We start from the raw sequence: 22899 nt of genomic DNA, 5'->3' as shown, positions 1-22899 counted from the left end.
TAACTCACGATGCTTTTTCGCGATGTGATGTCTTTTAGCTTCTCTGCCTTAGATCTCTTCAACTACAGCAAACCATGCCCATGACAGAACACTCCTCCGACGAGCGGTGCCACAGCTTGTCAGGCGGTTGCGGACACTCCGGACAAAATGGAGTGTCCTCGCAGAGAGTCCTGCTGGGCGAGGCTATCTAATGGGTCTCTCGAGTCTGGCGGGAAAAAGACAAGGGAACGCGCACAGTAACGTTCTTACCCTTCCCTATTCTATCTTCTCAGAAAAGTACCATGCCTATGTATGTCACGTTTCTCGGTTATGTTGGATTCTGGAAATGCATAGGTAACCTATGGAGCTCTAACTCCCTTTTGTTGATTTGCCGAGACCAATGAAAAAAAAAACAATGTCAGACATAAGGTACCCACTAAAATTTGTAAACGGACTTTGTTGTTTGTATGCAGCCACTTTTGTGACTGGACAGGTTTGTGTCGCGAAAAACAACAGTTTCTATTAAAAGCGTTCCGCTGACTATATCAAGCCGTCCGATAGTGCTAAGGTTTTGATAATGTTATGGACAGAAATTGGAATGGGATGAGCTACTTGGTTTTCAATCGACTGTGTAAGTAGATATATCTGGTGTAAAAGCCTCTGTCAAATTTACGAATTGATGCAGAAAGGGTCAGAAATACGAATTTGGACCTACTAGCTCAGTTACGTAGTTGGATAACTGCCTCCTTCTCCCTCCCTGTTGCGCCGTCACTGACTACACTTACAACGAAAGGGTCCCAGCAGGCATGCAGGGGATCATGCTGACAGAAAGGACGCCCAGCCTGAACGTAAATGAGACGCACAGGCCTCGTGACCGTATAGAACTCGTGGAGTTCCCTCGTGACCGTGTAGAACTCATGGAGTTCCCTGGATGTGAACTAGAGATGTCCCGCGCATTGGACGAGGATTTTTCGCTTGTTTGCCTCATGGCTACCAGGCACCTCTTTCCTTTTGATTTGATTTCCTTATGCTCTTCTTTCTCTTTTTTACAAACAAGTGGGGGATGCTACAAAGGAGTGGGAGATGAGTCGGAAGCGTATTATTGCCGTAGTCTTTAGTCCTTTTAGCTTTCACCGCTGACACTTTATATTTTTCTCTAATCTTTTGACTTGCTACATTGGACTTTTACCTTTTATCTTCAAGCATTGGACTTTTGCCACTCATTTGGATTGTTTGTCCTTCGACTTTTTGCCTGTTGACTTGAATTCATGTGACGTTTATCCCCTTTGACCTTTTTACCCATTTAACTTGTACATTTTTGGCTTTTGCCATTTGGCTTTTTGTCCTTTTGACTTTTTGACTCTTCGCCTTTTTGACATTTGGCTTTTGTCCTGTTGCACTTCTTGCTCGGACAGGCTCTGACGTCACACTGGGCTCCCCACTGCGTCATCAATCCAGTTAGAGCCGGCTGCAGAGGGCGGCGCCCGCTTTACGGCGGCGGAAGCCTCGCAGGCCAACGTCTGCTGACGCTGGCGAACAGTTGATGGGGCGCGTGACGTACCACGGAGCACGTAGGTAGTGAGCCCTTTGTTCCGCCGTGTCTTGGGTGTCACCTGTGCCATGATGCAGGCTGGTGCTCGGCTGTTCGTCACTGACGGTACTGCGGTGATGGTGGTCTGACCTCGACCGGACCAGGTCCCTGGTAGACAGCCTGGTGCGCCAGCTGCCCCCGGACCGTGACGTCACACTCGAAGTACGTGGAAGGTGGATGTCGCGCCCGCTCTCCTCCGTGTCGACGGATGGAGCGAACTGAGCGTTCGTCGCTCTGCAAATGAAATAGTTGATTATGCGCACCGGGTCACTCATCGGAGGCTGGAATTGTCGCGCAAAGTCTGGTCCGACGGCTAAGCTCCGAGTCTGCTTGCTAAGCACTGAATGTACATTAAAAGTGCATTGCACCGTATCCTTGTCGGGGACATTTCAACCGGCACTGGTTGTGTGAAACATTCCACCAATGACAGGTATTTTTGAGCCCGCTATTTTGACCCACCGCCCTCTGACCCTCAAGATGTTGGATCGTTGTTGGTAACATCATGTACCGTTGCATCGCCTGGTTGACCGTGTTACCTTCCATTGTTACACTGCACGTCCGGCGGTCACTTGTTCATGTGGCGCCTGGGTTGCTACGGTAAGAAGACAGAGGCACGATCCAGTGCTGCGGTGACCGGTGTTCGTGCGAGGCAGCCATAAGTATCACACAGGCCAGAGTACGGCGACCCGACTCGGTCAGGTACGCCGCCACCGTCCGACACGCCACGGCCACGTGCCACCCCCCCCCCCCCCTCACCGACGCTCGTCCCCCTCTGCCGACGCCCGGTGACGCCACTTGCCTGCACGTGCTGCCGCCAGCTCGCGCGGTACGGCCGTGCTGTGTCGGCACGTGCTGCAGCTAGCTGGGGAGAGGAGTGCTGAGCAGCGTGTCGGTGCAGCCGGAGCTGTGCGGCAGTTAGTTGCTGACAGGCGGCTTGCTGGCAAGGTCTGACTGCACCCCAGTCGGCCGCCAGCAGCACTGTGCCACCCCTGGATGGCGGGTGAGCCTGTGGCTGGCCAGTGCTTGGTCTGGACGCTCGTGTCACCGGCCCGTCTGCAGGCAATGGACTGCTGTCGCCTGTGCTGGCCTGCGGGCCGCCCGTCGGTCGCACGGGCACGGGAAGCGTGGCGGACAAGCCGGAGCTGTGATGACCGCACATCACCGAGCACCGCACACCTCCATCCCGTCCCACCGCCGGCTCTCCGACGCCACTGCTGCAGCCGTCGCACACATCTGACAATGCTGCAGTGACTGCTACATGGCGACAGTGCACACACGACAACGCTGGAGCAGCAGCGGGACGAGCCCGAGATCCGCAGCGCGTTAACTAGGCTGTTACCCTCCCCGAGGCTGTTGACCAATGGCCGTCCTGCTACGGATCGTCGACGCTCTGCTGTAGTCTCATTGGCTGAATTTTCAAAGAGCCCGCTGTCAGGCTTGATTTCATTGGTTTATTGTTGATATCAGGTCTCCTATTGGCTGATTTTAGAAACTTGGGACGATCCAGCGCGCGTTTGTAGCGGCGGTCCGTGGTCGCGGTCTTATCTTGGCGGTCAAGGCACAGTGCGTCCTATGCCGTGGGAGATAATAACGCCCCCCAACACAAGTGTAGCTTTTTCGCCTGAATGTGCGCGAGCAAAGTAGTACGATCAGTCGCTTGCTTTTTTATTCCGGTAATATGCTACACGCCGAACTATTTGAAGTTGCATCTACATGGCCAACACAGATATTGATGGTTTTACCGCATACTCACTGTCACTGTCTCTTTCTGTCGTATGGAGACTCGCCGTCTCATTACATATCCTTAGCTATAGCGCTGCCCCTACTCCGATAGAAATTACTGAGTTTAGATGGTGCGCTTTAGAGATTTTGAGGTTCTCAATAATTGCGTGGCCCGCAATCTAAGTTTGAAAACCCCATCCTCGCAAGAAAATTTCCCAGGAAAGGCCGGCTTACACCCGGAAGCCCGGCTTCAATTATCTGACGCGTTTTCGTTGTACTCAGTATTCCATGTGACGAACTCGTGCATGATGAAGTATTTAACGTGAATTATATGTCACTTAGTAGACTTCAGTATTAGCCATAAAATTATGGCCATTACTAGCATACACACGCTCATCCAGCCATAACTGTTCTCCTTCTGACTTCAGACACCCTCTGGCTTATACGCAAAGCGACACTTTCTCCGCGCCAAAAATGTGTTGCATGAAGTGGGCCAAAATGCGACCGTTACTATTAGCTCCAGTTCCAAACCTGGATCACCTTTGTCCATGATGTGCTATGTAGCAACGCGCCTAGACAATGCATCGATCAGTTCTGTTGTGAAAAATGACCACGAGGTGAACGCTGATGCCTGATTTAGCAACGTTTACCCAATCAAGTTTACCAAGATTACATCATCGACAAGCCGTTCGTTTCATTTATCGGACGTGCCGAAACGTCCGAAAAAATGTCCCATTCAAATAAGCACTGCCATCACGCACATTTTCAAATCACCACGGGGTTAAATAGCCTGAACTTGCGCAGTCACTTACTAACGAACAAAACCGCTCGCATGTTCAACCACAATATCGGTTACATTGCAGAGCACCTAATAGATGGTGTGTGGAACTACCGAATACTGGCTCTCAGGGTGTCCTTTTGCGCGATGAATTACAACAAATGTGCAAAGAGTAATATTCGTTCTAAAACGGGCAGGTAAGGTGGATGGAGATCCTGTTTTGCCGCCAACATTTTCCCTCAAGCTTTTAGACATTTAGACAAGTCCCTCACGCACACATCAAAGCCTACTTGTAGTGAATAAGTGCACCTTAAGCCGGCAGTGAGTTGCTGCATATTGGGTGACCTCTTGGCTTGTCAAGCGTGGTGTACTGTTCGTGAGCGCTGACGACAGGCCTGCCTTGTTACGGTCTGCCGTCCCGTTCGGGCCGTAACAAGTTGGCGTCGCCTGAGTGAGGCAACTTCTGCAACATTGGCCATCGACAAACACGCCCCTAAAATGATCCTTTGCATACTTCTGTGCATCAGCGAACGGGTTGTGCACCATACGTCGCGCCCACAGTGGGCTTCCCCGTTTCATGGCGCGGCATTCTACTCTTGTTCCAGATAATGAACAGCGAAGGAGGCTGGCGGCGGCGGCGACTGCGGTGATGCATTTTGAGGTATCGCTGCCGGGCCGCTGCAGTGGGGCATCAAGCGGCATCAAGTATGGCGAGCAGCCGACCAAGCCGTGGCGGCGGCCCGGCTGCCCGCCGCTGTCGCCTGCCGGCCGCCGGCCTGATCCCGCTGACAGCAGTGGAGCAATCGGATCCGGCGAGAACCCCCGCGCATCAGTGCCACTGGTGCCGGTCGGGCCAGGACGGGCTGATTCGGAGCGCGGTGTCGCTGGTGGAGGCGGCCTCGCTCTCGGCCAAGACGTGCGCCTCGTGCCGTATGCTGACCGACTTTGTGCAGTTGAAGGACGGCGACGTCGCGACACGGCACGGCGCAAACAGTGAGGTCGGCCAGGCTACACCGTGCTGAGTGTGCAGTAGCTGGTCGGTAGACGTAGTGCGGGCGCGGGATAACCCGGACGAGCTGCACCAGTGCCTGACGGGCCCGGGAGCCACCAGTTGGTCGGTATCGGCGATCGATGCCGGGCCGTCGGCCGCGCCAGGCCAGGCGGCGGCCGCGTCGGCGCCGGGCGGATCCTCAGCTTCGATGGTCGATCGAGTGATCGGGACATGCATTCGGCAGCTCAGTCAAGACAATCAGCCGACTAGCTTCTAAAGTTAAGCTCTATCGCCACTCGGTGCTAGACCCCTCCAAACACGGATATTCCAATGGCCGCATTTGTCTCAACCGTGAAGGCAATGCGACGAATGAGGCGGGGGTATTTGCTCGGTGTTCCTGTGATGTCACACATTTAAAGAAGACATCAAAATGGGCGGCGCGAAATAGGTACGGTAAGGTCACGTGAGTCAAACTTAGAAACAAAAATATTTCAACTCTTTAAAAGGACATGGCTGTTTACTGTATGGGGTGACCTTGAAACAGGCTATCTCAGCTAAAAAAAAAACGTACAGCTGTGTAATAGCCTATTTAGGTTAAGGCCGTAACAATGAAGTTGCAACAGTTAAAACGCAATCATTAGAGTTGTTAATTCTCAATGCACACTTGCGATGAAAAACGAGATTTCCGGTACAAACCATACTGCCGCACGCCGAGTTTATTACCTTCATATCTTATAATTACTTGACACTTGGCATAGCAGGTCATCTTTATGTGACGATGATTTCTTTAGTTTGAGCCGAGTAATGTCATATGGTCAACATGAAGATGCCGTGACCTTAAAACATCAAAGCATAAAAATCAGCAAACCAGAGGAGCCGATGTGATCCCATCCCGTGGACGTGATGTGAGACGAGGATGTGATCGGGGAGGGTACGACAAGGAAAAGAGTGATCAACGCAAAGCGAGTACATCAGAGAAGAACTAGTGCTAACTAACGCCATCATGCTGACATGTAATGTGCCTGTACTACCTGAGCGGGTGTGGGTGGGGTGGAGTTCCACCCCGGTCCGCTGCTGGGGTGGTGCTTCATCACCCGGCCCGCTGCTGAGGTGGAGCTTCATCACCCCGGCTCGCTGCTGGGGTGGAGCCTCATCACCCCGGTCCGCTGCTGGGATGGAGCTTCATTGCCCCGGTCCGCTGCTGGGGTGGAGCTCCACCTCGGCCCGCTGAGACGTTCCATACCCGATGCGCAATAGACATCGCGTGCGTCTATACACCGACCACAGTGACTGGACGTTACATACAACGTACTATGTGCCAGATGTGATAGCTCCCAAAACCTTGATTCGGCATCCATTTCCATCTACATTCGCTACAGTGGAAAATCACACAATGCCACAATGGAAAACATCACACGAGATCCGTCACACACAATCCTTCGACGCGTTTGTCCTTGCCATGTATTCAGTTCCTCCGCCAGCACAATAGTGGTGGCGTGACGTCACCGGCCCCAGAAGCCGGGCTGTGCCCAGGGCGGCGGCGGCTGTTGCCTGGGGCCGCCGGTAGGTGGCACGCCGATCGGCGGCGGCGGCCGCGAGAAAGATGGCGGCGGTTGACCGAAAGGGCCCGGCGGAGGCACGTTGAACGCCGCGGGCGGCGGCGGCGGCGCGGTGTGGAAAGCTGGTGGCGGCCAGGTGGGTGGCGGCGTCGCACACCACGACTGTGGCGGGCCGCCGCTGGAGGGCGGCACAATTCGCGGTTAAATGTGGCGTCTGGCGGATCAAAATGCTCACCAACCGACGCCATGCTGGACGGGGAGGTGTGAAATGCACTGCGATCAGCCCAATAAAACGGAAACATTGAATAAGAACTATTGTTTACGGCGTCCATTCACAAAAGACAATTAAGTGGTGCATACCTCTATGAGTTTGTCACGAAAATACGTCACTTACGGAGAAACGATACAGCGGGACATTCCAAAATCCAGACGCTAGACGCAGATGAACTAGCTTAGAGCTCGCTTGAATTTAATCCGTGGGAAAGCATCACTACATCCATGAACTGTACGATTCTTCAATGCGCACGCTTCAGCACCCTTGACCACGCCAGACATGGCCCACGAACAAAAGAGCGCTGACCAACACGAATATCAACACCAAAGGGCCACGAGAACACGCACTGACCTCAACACCGACAAAAAAAAAACAGGAGGATGCCTTCACGCACCTGGATGGAGGCCGGTGACCGTAGAAAGGGTTACGGGGCGGTGCCGGCATCCAGGGCGGGCGCGGCTGCGGCTGACCCCGACCGCGACCTCGACCCCGCGCGGGTCGGGGCGGCCCACCCTCCGACGATGACGCCGCCGCGGCCGGGGGCGCACCTCCCTGCAACTGATGTCATACGATCGAGGCTTTTCAGTTGGTTAGGGTGCCTGCGGCGCACTAGCCAGCTGAGCCATCGAGGCGGGTCAGTCTGCCCTCATGCTGGCGGCAGCGACAGCTGCACACCGAACTTTTCGCCGCCACTAATGCCTGAGTGGATTATGAAACTGACGTGCACTCTACAAAATCAGCTGTTCCTGGAGAGCCCAAGAGCATATCCATCGATCAATAAATACCTGTACTGAGACTGTCTGAAAATAACTACTTCATTCGCACAACATGATACACGTGATATGGCCGTGTATACTGTCACTGCGGCGCATGTGTTGGGGGACACATCATCTTCGCCTTCAGAGGCGCCCAGCGCTTCAGGCGTCAAGAGGTGAACTTCACAGCTGAACGACACAAACACTTTTAGAGGCGCCCAGCTAAAAACGCGCACGTGAGTTTTACGTCACAGTTTTTTCTTCTTTTTTGACAGCCACGCGTGACAGTCCTGGGAGCTCAACGCCCGATAACTCAACTTGGAACGACGTTCAAGCATCCACATCCGCAGGCGGAGAGCAAACCCCGCCTGCCTCCCGACTGACTGAATAGATAGATGAGCGAACTGCTTAACCGGTGATTCAAATGCCACGGACACGCGACTAGCCAGGCCGGCACGGCAGTACCGGGCACGAACAGCCCCGACGGGGGAGGGGGAGGAGGCGGACAGCCAGACTCCTGCTTGCCGCGGTCATAGCTCTGCGCTGTGCCAGGTGGGAGCAGAACATCTCACTCAGTACCGAGGCCGTGTGCCGAGTCACCGAATCACCGAGTATAAGTCAGGACGAATGAGATCGCATCCACTCTTTCCAAGTCACGCTAAGGAGTTACTGGAAATCCAAGGATTTACTGGAAGTGAGTGTTCAGCAGAGGGGGGGGGGGGGGAGGGGCTCTTGTCGTGCCTCTGCGCCCAGCAGCAAAGCGTCACATTACAACGTACCGCGGGTAATTTCACTGACCCACCCGTCATCTTCCACTCGGTACCTAAAACACGCACAGATCACAAATCTGCGAGTCCACCAAAGTATCCGGGTCCCAGCTGTCCCAGCAGTCCTAGCGGCGCCATCGGTCCCATCGGCTCCATCGGTCCAAGCGGCCCCATCGGTCCCATCGGTCCCGGCGGGTATCGCCGTCACGTGCACGCTCACCGGCCGCTTCCTGGCCTGGCGCCGGTGCGCCCGCTCCTCCTCGTCGTCGGAGAAGTCGCGGCAGTTCTCCGGCGGCTCATTGCAGTCCCACCAGCTGGCGTCCGAGCCCCGCAACCTGCGCAGAGCGCGCCGGGTCGCCGGAGGTCACACAAAGGTCGGCCTGGATCACGCTCGACAGACGGCTGTCGGCGAGCGGCGCCGGGCCACACGCGTCCGGGTCCCGACAAAAACGCCGCCAGTGTGTGAAGACCCCGTACAGACTGAGCTCAAGCACCGCGAATGCCGAACCATTTGCGCATCGGGAATTTCTCGCGGTTTTCCGACATTTTGAGGTGATATGCTGATAAAAATACCACGCATCGGTATACAAAGAGAAGCGGTGTAAGTCTTGATCATTTGAGGTTACTGCCATGCCCAAGTTTGAGCGGAGAGAGGGTAAAATCCGGGCGAAATATGTCATTGGTACATTTTATGGATGAGCTTATTCATTTGTCCACGCTTAGCAGTATCGTGTTGGATTGTAACGCTGCACCCCTAAGCAGGCGACTGGGGCTAAACGACGTCATCACATCACTGAGACATAATTACGTAATTCGTCCATTGGATTAGCAGGGAACATATGCCACGTAGATGAGACTGGGGTTAAGCGATGTCATCACATCACTGAGACATAATCACGTAAGTTGTTCATTGCATTAGCGAGGAGCACAGGTCATATAGATAAGACCGTAGTAATAGCCTTATTCCTCCGAGAAAAACAAGGATAATGGATACATTTGGGTTCATACTTCCGCCACATGCCTTTATCGAAACAATAGGAGAAGTGGTATATATACACCGCCTCCTTCATAAAAAGAGCGAATCACACATTCCACGGCAGTGCTCGTGGCGGGCGTGGCAGGTAATTTAAATTAAGTCCAACCGCAACCACGCATTTTGAAAACGATGCCCCGGGTGAGGATCGAACTTACGGCCTTCAGACTGAGACTGACGCGCTGCCCCTAGCAGCGCAAGTGGCATGTATCAACAACCCGAGGAATGCCAAGAGGAAGTCAGACGTTTCGACTCAACACTCATGTACCCGGTTTACATGGGCAGCCGAGGATAATTCGAATTAAGATCGGAACGGATCATGCGACGTTAACCCTCTCGGCGAGGGGCGTTTACATGGGCGAAACCGGCTTTACGTCGGATTAACGGTCGATAGTTCGATCCCGCTTAGTTCGAACCAAGGAACGGGTTATGGGCGAAAACTGCGCTTTTGAGGCGAACTGAACAAAACAAGAAGAAAAAAGCCGGTACTCTGCGTATGGATGGCGAATGTCACGAGCCATGGTGGGCGCGAGACAGCTTTGAGGGCGAGGAGGAAGATGGACTTCGTTGGAAAAATGATCTGTGCGGGACTCATAGGCTTTGTAGCTACAGCACAAGCCATAGCACTTGAAACACAGGAGTTGCGCAGTCAGCACTGCCAAATCTGTCACATAAGCAGTGTTATATATAAATTTTTACTAGCAGGAAACTGGCTAGCACGAAATCAGTATTTTCTTGTATTGGCCAATGACACTCACAAACTTACCACACTCATCAGTATGCCACCCAGCATCATGTCATCTACTTTGCGCAGCCCAAGAAACACATTACCTAATCCCGCACCAATGCATTTATGAGCAGCCTGCAACAGTGAGCTAAGCTACGGAAATGACTCATGAATGCTACATAGTTAGTGGCAAAAATTGTGTAACTATGTTGTCTTTCCCCATCCAATGCATCATCAGTACCTGAGGGCAGCATTGCCATTTAGACTTGGCATGGACTGGCAAGTCAGAATGCAGCTATTTGCTTTCTTGACATACTAGGGTTGAAATACTGCTTTGATATCCTTGCAGTCAACAGCATTGGCTGATATGGACTGATGGCTAGGTGGCACAAACAGCCGTGTTCGCACAGTCCAAAGATCATAACGTGAACCAGCCCCAGAGCTGTCATGACAAAAGCAATCTGGGCTCAAAATTCATAACAAATGATTAATTATAGCAACAGCTCAATTATCCACCTCATGGTTTGCAAAGATATGTGTCACAAAAAAGCACCAAGGCAACATATTTACTCACCAGTACAAAAACAGGTAATGATGTGCACTGCAGATGTTCTCTGCACATCATGTGGCATTAGGTTAGGTTTACTTAGTTAATGCACTGTTTTCTTCCACATGAAATGCACAAACCTGGATTTGACAGAGTACTGATGACAGCTAATTTCATCCAGTGCTCACATTTGCTTTCTTGACATTTTGGAACCATCACTGGGCAATTTTGGTCCCATCATTAAAAATAGTCCACATTCTGCACTGACTGCAATGATCTATTGCCTATATTTGTTGATCCTTTGCATCATGCAGGAATTATTGAGTTACCTATCTCACACACATTAAACTGACAAGCAACAAACAGCCTAATTGCATCAAAAACAAATATTCCAGCCCCCGCTTCCTTGCCAGTTGGTCTACCAGTGTGACGTAACTTCATATTTCCTTGACAAGCCAGTCACCAATATCCAGCACATCCCTCCTGCCAATAGGTGGTCAACCAAATGTTCAAGTCACAGGAGGAATGTCTGCAAAATCAATCCTGGGGCATTTATGTATTCACCTAATGAAAGAAACTATTGGTACTCCCTGCAAGAATTGTTGAACAGTTGAATTACCTACCTCGTGGCCTGCAGACACCCATCACAAAAAAGCACCAAGGTGACATATTTAATCACCAGCACAAAAACAGGTGATGATATGCAACACAGACGTGTTCTCTATGCAGCATGTGCCGTCGTGTTAGGTGTTAGTTTATGCACTGTTTTCCTGCACATGGAACACACAAACTTGGATTTAGCAGAGTAATGATGACAACTATTTTCATCCAGTGTTCACATTTGCTTTCTTGCTGCTTTGACCCCATCATTGGGCGATTTCAGTCCTACCATTAAAAAAGTTCACATTCCGAGCTGAGTGCAATGATCTATATTTGTTCATCCGTCATATCATGCAGCAATTTTTAAGCTACCTTTCTCACACAAATTAAACTGACAAGCAACCAGCATCCTAATTTAAGGAACATCTGCAAAAACACTCCTGGGGACTTAAGGTATTAACTTAATGAACGAAACTTGGATGCATTCTCTGCAAGAATTTTGAGCAATCCAAAAATTAAAATGAGAACAAGTCAAAGCTATATAAAATAACCATATTACCTCCATCTGGCTTTTGGAAGCATGGAGCCTGCCCCAGATGTAAACTAATCTAACCTTTAGGTGGAAAGATAGCACCAAACACCGTCGACGCGTGCTGTCTGCATAGATCAAGCGCCTAGCAAGGCTAAATTACGTGAGCATTTCTGTGCTGCTAGCCACTCAAGGCCCTCAATAATAAGAGTAGTTTTAGCAGCATGATGTCAACTTCACCTTCCTTCCCTTTTCCCTTACCATCTTGGACTTGAACCGTCTCGAGCAATAGCTAAAAACCCGTGGAAAAGCGGTAACACCGCACAAAGCTGAAATGGCTATGAACAGCACTGCGTGCGCCAGGCATTTTTCTTTTTTTTTGTTTAGACAGCTGACGGCCGATAATTCGGACGAAATCCCTTCCTGAACGGATGATCCTCTCACGGGAAGGGATTTCCTCCGGCGCACGATTCGAATCAGCGGAACGGCGCGTGAGTGTATACATGGGCCGGATAGTTCGGATCGAGGACGGGTCCCGGCTTAATTCGAATCACAGCTGCCCATGTAAACAGGGTAATGGTTACAGCAACATCGTTTCTTTAAATGGAAGTTCGGCGCACCCTCAAATTTTGAAAATTGTGCCCCGGGTGAGGATCGAACTCACGGCCTTCAGATTATGAGACTGACGCGCTGCCTACTGCGCTACCGAGGCAGCCGACAAATCGGGCCGACAAGTAAAAAGGCCCAGAAACTAGTTGTTCCGCGCCAACCAGGAACAAACATGAGCGTAAAATTCGATTGCAGATATGAACATGCGTTCAGTTAACCTACAAGCCCTTGGAATATCATTTACTGAAGACAGAACGAATGATAAGAATATGCCTTTACATGACTGCTGTGTTGTGTGGTGTGGTGTGGTGTGGTGTGGTGTGGTGTGGTGTGCTGTGCTGTGCTGTGCTGTGCTGTGCTGTGCTGTGCTGTGCTGTGCTGTGCTGTGCTGTGCTGTGCTGTGCTGTGCTGTGCTAGTAGAAACGGATTAATGACAGCGCCACCCAAGGCTTGACAGGACGTGACAGGATGGGACCGCACACAGCGCCCCACCTCGGCTCGTCTTTTTCTGTGCAGTTTTGGTTGCCTCTGTCTCCATTCCAGCTCTGGTCCGATCTGGTCTGGTCTGGTCTGGTCTGGTCTGGTCTGGTCTGGTCTGGACAGGTCTGGTCAGGTCAGGTCAGGTCAGGTCAGGTCAGGTCAGGTCAGGTCAGGTCAGATCTACTCGGGCTCACTCCGGTCTAGTCCAGTTCGGTCTGGTCTGGTCTGGTCTGGTCTGGTCTGGTCAGGTCAGGTCAGGTCAGGTCAGGTCAGGTCAGGTCAGGTCAGGTCGGTCAGATCTACTCGGGCTCACTCCGGTCTAGTCCAGTTCGGTCTGGTTTGGTCAGGTCAGGCCTGACAATCCTGGACTGGCTTGGCTTAGTCTGGTCCGTTCTGGTCATGCCATGAACATATTTGTTCTGTTCCATCCTTCCTCCTACCCCGTCAGTTTTCCGCAATCAATCAGGTCCAGCCATGTCCCAGCCGTCCCTGTCCTGGCCCAGTTGCACCGTTGTCCCTGACCAAGTAGCACAGTTGTCCCTGGCACAGTTGTACCGATCTGGCTTCTCCCGGCGCCTGTAGTCCGCAACAGCACAGTTGCGGCTCCATGGCAGAAGCAAACGGGTCAAGAGTAATTCCACCTACCTCCAAAAAACGCTCCTCACTTACTTGCGCAGCGCCTCCACGAACACGTAATGGCTGTACTCGTCCGAGCCGGGTGCGTAGAACACGTCCGCGCCCGCCTCTATCCCGAACTCGCGGATCTCCTGGAGGGCAGAACGAGAGCGGTCTCAGGCACGGCCATCTCAGCGGCATCATCGGGTGGGCGTCATCAGCGTCGGCAGCCTCGGGGCCGGTGGCTCTCTTCGAAGCTCCCGCAGACGTGCAGCTCATTCTCAGAAGCTGCTGATAGTCCTACGATAAGGCTATGGTCTTTGGAACCTTTCTGGTGCCAAAAATGGCAACGTCAAACGCCTTTTTTTGTTGCTGTTGGTTTTTTCTTGGGGGAGGGGGAGGCAACTTACCTATTGCATTACATTTCGGATGCCAACGACAACAGAACTTAAAGCGAATTTTGAGCAAGATCGGGTCATTTCCGTACAGTGAGGACTTCCTCCAACGATTCTAGACGGCGCCACTGAAAGGCGCTATGCCTCTATGTGGAGTGACATAAAAACAAGGCCACTTTTGCATGCGGGGCTTTGGTGCAGGTGACCTAAACCTGCCCCCCCCCCCCTCACGGCACGAGGCTCACGTCAGGTTAACGATATACCATGACCACGCCAACAAACAGTAGATCAGGACTACTCGCAGTCGGCGCGCGCTAAAGCTGCGGAACATCATCAGGACAAGCCACATTCGCTGACATGGATCTGTGGGGCAGGCACCGCGATCGCAGGCACCAGAGCCACGGTGAGACTGTCCTCTGTGCCTGTCAAATGACCCTGGTCTCATCAGCTCCAGCAGCTTCCTGTCACAACGCACGCGCTCACGCCTGCGCTCGCGGCAGGGACTTCCACCCTTGAAAGGACGGGCCACCAGGTGCCCGTTCGCAATACAGCCCCCACAAGTAGCACCATTACGATGGCAAGCTTATACGGCGAGCGAGAGAAACACCGTTCACCCAGCCAATCACGCCCCTTCGGGGAAGAACTAAGCTGTCGTCAATGACTGGTAGAAGGAAATGTCTGTGGATTCAAATAAGAATGTTGGGAAGTTGAATTTGAATACAGGAGAGCAAACACGACCTGTTACTGGCAGGAGTGTACCACGCATTTTCACTGGATATTGCACAAGTCACTCTCCACTTCCTTGCAGGCGTCTAGTCTGCCATTTCACCGGGGGCTAGCAATGCTTTACCAAAAAGGCACAAAAACGGCCTATCCTTGGAAAAATCCCCCAGGTAGACCTTAAACTGTTCACATAGGTAGGGCGGTAATAATAGCACCACTCCTCGGAGAAGAGGAGAATTCTGAAGAAACTCGGAACTCGTACACATCTGTCATAAATTACACCGCTGCGATTGTTAGTTTTTTTGGCAAGTAATGGCACGGGATTTAGGCCATGGAATTTTCAGAGACGTCTGGAAAGTTATACCAGAAAATAACTGCAAGATGTATGTGCTGCAAGAGCAGATGCCCATGAATCATGGCATTGACACGTTTTACAGGCGACAGCAAAATACGACATTGACATAAGAGGCCCTGACGGGGAAGATTCCCGTTACCTAATCCACCCGCCATCCATGCGGCTGGGGTCATACCCGCCACCCATGGGGATGGGGTAATTCCCACCCGCTACCCATGGTGGCTACTCATCCATTATCCCTTCAACCCATTGTTTACCCAGTTCACCGGAGGCCTCAAAATGTCATCATGTAACATACAGCAACACAGCAGAGGGCATTGCAAGGCTCACTGGTCACGGTGGCGAACTTGTGTAGCGGGCCGTACATGCATGTCATCAACATCGCCCGGTCTCGCGTCATCATTGTATGCTAAAGCGTGACGTTAAAATGATAGACATGTACACTAGATGTCATGTTCCACCTGTAATTACTGTCCATTCTCACGTCCATGACTGACGCGTGACCTTCGGGACCTCCCACCTACTGGTTGTTTCAAAGGGCGTCCTTATCGGCTACGTTGTATGCCACACACACCAACGGCAGTTAAAAGGCCACAACATGACCTCATCGTTCACGTCGGTGACACACAGCAGGGCCAGAGGTGCAAAGAAAACTGTATGTCAGAACCCACAGTCCCGGCCATCTTTCAGAGAAAAAAACAAAATTTTCAGGATGGAATTCTTTAAAAGGTCAAGGATGTTACAAATGTAACAAAGGTCACAAGATCACGTGATCACGAAAAGACCGGGAGTGGTCATAATTATTTATCGCGGCAGCACCGGATCGTCCCAATTAATTTCTGGCTCATCTTTCTAGATAAGCCTCAATATTCGACGTCATATGTTGTGGCCCATATGACCTCGAGAAGTAAATGTCACTTGGATGTCGTATGGGACATATGTGACCCTACGCGCGAGATTTCATCGACACCGGAGAGGTTACGGTGGGCACGACTGGCCTTGGTGCAGCCAAAAGCTCATTAGTATCAGGCAAGGTCCAGACTCTTCTCGTAAACACACGGCGAGTCTGGGTGGCATCCCATACCTCAGGCGCCTTCGTGTTATCTGCCAACCACGCTCGACCGAGCTCACCTCCCAACTTCCGCCTCCTGCTACGCTGCAAACACGAGCGCGCGCGAGCGAGACGTGTCATTTGACGTCACGAGTCCCGGTCTACGAGAACCCGCGCGCCGGTGGCACGCGGGCTCCGTGAGTGCAGCTACCTCTGGGCTGTTGAAGCGCACGCAGTAGGCGGCGTGGTGGACCGGCCCCATGACGTCATAGACGCGGCCGAGAGGGCGGCGGCCGCTCTCGAGGAACAGCACCGAGTCGATGTCGAGCGGCGGCGAGCCGGGAGTCGACTGTACCACCACTGGTGACAGGAGATACAGTCAGACCGCTGGTGACAGGGGATACAGCCAGACTATTGGTGCAGATATACAGATCACTGGTGGTGGGAACCTCTGTCAACCTAGTCAAACCTCTGGTGGTGGGAATACAGTCAAACCTCTGGTGGTGGGAAAACAGTCAAACTTCCGGTGGTGGGAATACAATAAAACCTGTCGTGGTGGGAATACAGTCAGACCACTGGTAGGGGATACAGTCGGACCACTGGTGGCGACACAGTCGGACCACTGGTGGGGACACAGTCGGACCACTGGTGGGGATGCAGTCGGACCGCTGGTGGGGACACAGTCGGACCACTGGTGGGGACACAGTCGGACCACTGGTGGGCACAGTCGGACCGCTAGTGGGGATACAGTCGGACCGCTGGTGGGGACACAGTCGGACCGCTGGTGGGGACACAGTCGGACCACCGCACTGGTGAAGTGGAGAGGTGCTGCTAGTGAAGAGGACACGAGACCAAATGTCATGGCGAAACAGGCAGATCTGAGGTCATAACACCAGTAAACTGCAGACGTCGTTCCCTGAGCCTTGTGTGCGACCGGTTCAACCTTCCTCCCGCCCATCACCCTGGCCGATCTAGCCAAACCAAGTGACAGTCTGTAATTCCTCAGCCAGTGAAGGCGCAGCAACATCAGTGAAAAGTCCATCCATGCAGGTGTCCAAATAAAACAATCAATGACAAAATAGGAAGACAAACTGCATCGCTACCAGCGGGGCCAATGCCCCTGGGCTTTAGGCTACATTCAGTCGGGCCGAACACAGCACTGGTTCAAACACAGCGACGGCTATTCTGCCCACATCTTCAGATTCATCGCACTCTGTAGCAGCCAAAACCCGCGTGCAGTTTTATAGACTCGGTGGCATAATCAGGGAGAGCGTCCAAGTGAAGTGCAACGAAAGATCAGGTAACCTCAACACACTTTACATCAGAGAGAAAAAGCTATCTGAATTGCAGACCGTTTCCCGTTCAGAGAGGTCGACTCCAGGCCGGTATCGCCCCGTGAGCGGACTCGGCGCATCCCGTCCAGACAGCATATGGTCGCGACAAACCCCTACTTAATCTTTTTCCGCAGAGATGAACATCAAATTGATTATGCCAGAGGCTCGGAATAAGTCACAGAAGGCGCCCTGCGCGTGACGTTCGCAGCGAAGACAACAGTACTGCAAGATGGTCGATTGCGACATATCGTTTCAATCGATTGCGTCATTCTTGACGCAAGCGATTACTGCGATCACCAATGAACCCATGCTTTAGCCCCGGCGAGAGCTAGGCTAGTGAAGCTCACAGGTGAGGGACACTATCGGGGTAGTTCCTTCCGTCAGGCTCTATGACAACGGTAATGGAAATGACGCCGAACACGTGGCAGAAGATAGAAACTTGCCGTGTGGAGATCACGCACAACTCACAGACGACAAAACCACACAGACAAGCAACACAACTGAGCTCAATACAACTCAGTGACGCCAAAAACAACACAGGATAAGCGGCACACCGCAAGGGCTTGGTTTTGTACCATAAGTGCAAGACGGCACAGCCTACCACTGAAAGCATATGGGGGGGGGGGGGATAAGGATTCATCAGACCAGGACCACCGCCGATTATCAGGTCACCAACGCATAGGAACAACATCACATAGGAACAACCCACCAACTGAGCGCCACGCAGGAACAACAGCCCACCAAACCAAGACCACCAAGCAAAAACAACCCACCGACTAAACACCATGCAGGAACAACAGCCCATCAACTGAACACTTCCCAGGAGCAACAACCCACCAAATGAGCACTACGCAGGAACAACAGCTCATCAAACCAAGGCCACCAAGCAACAACAACCCACCAATTGAACGCTACGCATGGATCACAGCGCACCCACGCGAAACCTCGCGTGGAAAGCGGCCCACCAGCCGCGGCACGACGTTCGCCCACCGCCGCCCGCGGGCCGGCCAAGCCGACTCTCACCGAGACACTCGACGACGCTGGCCACGGTGCCCACGCGCGTGCACTGCTCCTCCGGCAGCGAGATGCGCAGGTGCTCGATGGCCGGTAAGTCCAGCAGGCCTGCGACGTCAGAGAACGACGTCACAGCGTGGCCAGGGCGGGCGGGGTGAGACGAGACGAGACGAGGTAAGACAAGGCAAGGCAAGACAAGACAAGACAAGACAAGACAAGACAAGACAAGGCAAGGCAAGGCAAGGCAAGGCAAGGCAAGGCAAGGCAAGGCAAGACAAGGCAAGCCAAGCCAAGTCAAGGCAAGGCAAGGCAAGGCAAGGCAAGGCAAGGCAAGGCAGGGCAGGGAGGGTAGGGCAGGGCAGGGCAGGGCAGGGCAGGGCAGGGCAGGGCAGGGCAGGGCAGGGCAGGGCAGGGCAGGGCAGGGCAGGGCAAGACAAGACAAGACAAGACAAGACAAGACAAGACAAGACAAGACAAGACAAGGCGAGGCGAGGCGAGACGGGGCGGAAGGGGCGGGGCGGAGAGGAAGGGGCAAGGTGGGGTAGGGTGGAAGGGGCAAGGCGGGGCGGGGCGGAAGGGGCAAGGCGGGGCGGGGCGGAAGGGGCGGAATGAACAAGGCGGGAGGGGGGCGGGAGGGGCAGATCAGGACGGGGCAGGGCGGGAGGGGAGGGTGCGGCACAGTGTTTGGGCGATGACGGGGTGTAGGTCGGTAACGCTAAATAATCAGGAGCATGATGCCGCGTGTTAAATTTGCAGGGTGGAGAAACAGAAGGGTACAAAGTACACACCTACTGTACTCAAAAGTACACACCAACGTTTTAGGGGATTGGGCCTGCCCAGAAAACCTCCTAGTCTTCTGTATATTGGAGCATGTACCAAATTATGTTTGTAGCAGGTATTCACATAAAAGAACAGTCTGATTCTATCATGGATGCAAACATGGGACAACGGCGTCCACCTTTTATATCGGCCATAAAATAAAATGGACATAAACAACATAGAGCTCATACACTGCCCATTTGGATACTACCACAACAGGTAAAGCTTCTACTTCTCTCCTGCCGGCCACCGACAACAAACTTCACTGGCCCACCACCGAATGAAGCCTATCTGCGCTGTTCGCGGACAGACTGAATCCTGTCCGTGAACCGAAATCAGCCAGTAAGATCACTTGAACAGCGGCGTGTCTGCTGCAGCCGCCGCTGTCCTGCCAATGAGCACCTTCACCCCAGGGAACTTGCTAAGCCACCCTGGCCCGGGGGCAGAGTTGCTGAGCAGCCATGGACCTACGGCAGGGTTGCTCAGCACTCGTCCCGAGGACAGAGTTGCTGAGAAGCTTAGGCCTGAGCACTCACATAGTTCTCCTTTGGTCATGGGCCCGAAGACACGCCGAGCCTTGTCCTTCTCGCCTCCCTCCTCCTCCTCCTCCTCCTCCTTCTCAGCGACCTCCTGGCCGTCCGAGTCGGAGCTCGAGTCGGAGTCGGAGCTCGAGTCCGAGTCGGACTCGGAGTCCTCCGAGCTGCCGGCCACGGGCGGTTGTTGTCGGGGCGCTTCCCGCCCAGCGATGGCAGAGTCGGGACGGCAGCAGAGGATCACGTCTGAACACTGAGCCGGGAACGTGTGAGCGCCCATACCGTGCCTCCACCCCTGTCTCCACGACCCGCATGCGGTCTAATGGCAGTTGCTGCAGCGAGTGGATTGACACATACATCCCTGGCGGAAGTTGATAGAAGTGGCGCATTAACTTGCACCGATCACACTGTTCGCCGACATAGCATTAGATCAGGACAAGCCGACGAGCATCGGATATAAATAAATTCACAGAGTTTATGCATCAACCAGCCAATAACGCTTATCTGAAGACATTGCAAGTTCGTCGATTGTCGTTTATTTCACCCTATACTGTCGGCCACTTCCACCCCCTGAAAACCTATTCGTTTCCAAAGGCACGTCTTGTTACCGGTACCCCCCTGCTCGCCCACTACCACGCATCTACACCTCTCTCTCCACAGCCCCTGTATCTCTTCCACCTCGCTCGCAGCTCCTTCCACCTCGCTTGCAAACCTTTCCACCTCACTTGCAGCCTTTTCACCCCTTTTTCAGCCCCTTCCACCTCGCTTACAGCCCTTTCCACCCCGCTTGTGGCCGTTGCCACCTCTCCCGCACCCCAATTTGTCTGCACCTGTTCCCACATAACCTAAACACTTTCCCACCTCCCAAGTGCCCTCCCTACCTCCCCGGTCCCTCTGTCTCACCTCCTCCCGCACCGCGTTCCCTTGCCTGCACCCTCTATGATGCCTGTCCCCCTGTCCCACACCGTCCTCACCTGTCAGCGGCGCCACGGACAGCGCGGCCGTCAGCGTCCGCGGCGGTCCACCGCGGCGCCGGCGCCCCTCCGCCGAGCCCGCGCCCGTCCGGCCGGGAGCACCACCACCCCGGCGCTCGTCTCCACGTCCTGGGGCGTGCCGGCGGCCGCCGCGGGCTCCACCGCGCCGGCGCCGTCCGTCGCGGGGGAGATGAGCTCCACGGGATCTGTTCCACTGAGCGTGTTGTCCACTGCACTGGATGTGAGGTCCACGAGGTCCACTTTACCGGCAGTGCCGTGCGCTGTGCCGGAGACGACTTCCACGTGATCGCCTCCACCGCTAGCAAAGTCCATCTGGTCCACCCCATCGGCGGTAAGGTCCATGCGGTTCTCTGCGCCGGAAGTAATGTCCACCATGGCCACGGAAACCGGGCTGTCTCTCCGCTGCTGCATCGGATCCGCAGCGGATACCGGGTCCACAGCGGACAACGGATCCGCAGGGGACGCTGGATCCACAGCGGACACCGGACCCACAGTGGACACCGGGTGGGCCAGATTCGTCGCGGGTCGGCCCGCCGCTACTGCTGCAACAGGTCCCAGAGGAGAGCACTGGTCAGTGAAGGCACGGCCATTATCAGATAGGCGACCGCGCCAAGACATGCGTTCGATGACTGCACAGCTGACTGCACCGCTGACCTGCACCGCACCAAGAACCCACGCGCTCGAAGGCGGATCCCAGCGCAACCATTCAGGGCAGGCAACAATCCACTTCCGAGGCGTGGGAGGCGGCCGCGCGGCGTGGGAAGTCAGCTGGCCACCGATGTTCTCACGGGAACGCATGGACCTCAGTGGATAGTCCTATCGGTGGAATGAACAGTCTGACCTGCGTGGAGAGTGCTGACAAATATTGGCGTGGAAATGCTATTGGCAGCGCGAATTTAAGGGATGCGTTCCACAACTGTATTGGGTTTTAAACTGAGAGAGCCATTTTGAAGATCGTTCGGTGCAGTTAACAGCCCTGCCCTTCTAAGGATGAGCCTGTTCTGAACTAGGCGCCCGCGAAGTCGTGCAGACTAATTCGGTCACCCAGGCACGCATGAAACACGCCACAAGGAGAAGATAACAATATATTTAATGGCATTCCTTGCACAAAAAGTGCAAGAAGCGTCACTAGAAACGCACGCCATAGAAACTTCACTCAAATGCTGCCATCATGTTGGCCATACGACGTTGAAGGTCAATGAAAATATGATCTTTGCGTTAGTCGTGTCTGATGTACGCAAGCACGATCTCTGGAACCAAAGGCCTTCAATTGGCTCTCAAACAACGCTACGCATTAAGCGCAGGTCTAAAAAACAAACCATGTTTCACGCTACATTATACAGGAAGTTGGACAGTGGTGCTAATTATTACGGAAATAGGATACGTCGGCGAACACCCCCAAATTAAATACCTTAAGAATAGCATATAAATGAGCACGTGAATGCAAGTGTACATAAAATCACAGCTTAAGATGCAAATACACCACAAAAGGGCCAGAAGACATGCAAACGACCTTTGTGTCCTGGGAACAGGCACACATTACCAGGACACCTCTCGAAAAGTTGCAGTATTGTAAGTGAGTCAGCCTGTCCGCTGGGGCAGCAATTGCGCACGGCCAGTTCTGCAGCCCTTCTGGACGCCATAAACGGTTCTATGACGCAATGAAAAAGATCACGTAGTGAGGGGTATTTTACCAAGTTGTGAATTGTGTCATCTAAAGCAGTCGTTTAGGGCTCAAAAGCACACCAAAAAATTACAATGAGCATATTTGAATCGTATCTGGGCGGTTGCCTCATTACCTTGAAATGTCGATTATCCCCTTGAACCTGAAAAGTTACAAAATCCTGAGTTTTTGGAGACATGGTGATTCCAACAACTGCCACAACCTCATTGACCAATTGTGTCCTCCCCACATCCTCTATTGAACACTAAAGCAATTTTGTGAAATGGCATGGCATGATATAACATTGTGCTGACTGGGCGCGAAACCCGACGCTCAACACCCCTCCCCTCACCTGGCGGCATCGGCTGCTGCTCCTCCTCCTCCTCCTCGTTGGATTCATCGCTGGAGCTGTACTCGACCAGCGCCATCTGACCGCCGTGGCCGGCAGCTGAACTGCCGCT

General features: G+C 53.3%; 1 protein-coding gene and 1 non-coding gene across 2 annotated transcripts; both read right to left on the bottom strand.

The window, feature by feature from the left end:
* Window positions 1-6499: 6499 nt before the first annotated feature.
* LOC119114581 (H/ACA ribonucleoprotein complex non-core subunit NAF1) lies at window positions 6500-22893 on the bottom strand. The gene is made up of 10 exons (XM_037238674.1): window positions 22791-22893; window positions 20848-21317; window positions 20696-20754; window positions 19784-19947; window positions 18438-18536; window positions 16292-16440; window positions 13611-13708; window positions 8637-8751; window positions 7289-7452; window positions 6500-6798 (listed from the first exon to the last, which is right to left on the bottom strand). The coding sequence occupies exons 1-10, from the start codon at window positions 22864-22866 to the stop codon at window positions 6564-6566; spliced, it is 1629 nt and encodes a 542-aa protein (XP_037094569.1). The 5' UTR covers window positions 22867-22893; the 3' UTR covers window positions 6500-6563.
* TRNAM-CAU (transfer RNA methionine (anticodon CAU)) lies at window positions 12492-12564 on the bottom strand. Its single transcript has one exon. It is a non-coding gene; the product is annotated as a tRNA-Met (tRNA).
* Window positions 22894-22899: the final 6 nt, after the last annotated feature.

Source organism: Pollicipes pollicipes, unplaced genomic scaffold (genome assembly GCF_011947565.3).
Source record: "Pollicipes pollicipes isolate AB1234 unplaced genomic scaffold, Ppol_2.1 Scaffold_1600;HRSCAF=1878_pilon_pilon_pilon, whole genome shotgun sequence".
NCBI classification, from domain to species: domain Eukaryota; kingdom Metazoa; phylum Arthropoda; class Thecostraca; order Pollicipedomorpha; family Pollicipedidae; genus Pollicipes; species Pollicipes pollicipes.
The sequence above is the reverse complement of the archived record's forward strand: the minus strand, read 5'-3'. Positions and strand labels throughout refer to the sequence as shown.

Bases quoted from the DNA above. Each gene is read 5' to 3' on its own strand.
- LOC119114581 (XM_037238674.1), bottom strand. From the start codon at position 22,866: ATGGCGCTGGTCGAGTACAGCTCCAGCGATGAATCCAACGAGGAGGAG. The intron at 18,537-19,783 runs GTGAGTGCTCAG...CTGACGTCGCAG, and splicing joins CATGACCAAAGGAGAACTAT to GCCTGCTGGACTTACCGGCC. The intron at 13,709-16,291 runs GTAGCTGCACTC...TCTGCCCTCCAG, and splicing joins TGCGCTTCAACAGCCCAGAG to GAGATCCGCGAGTTCGGGAT.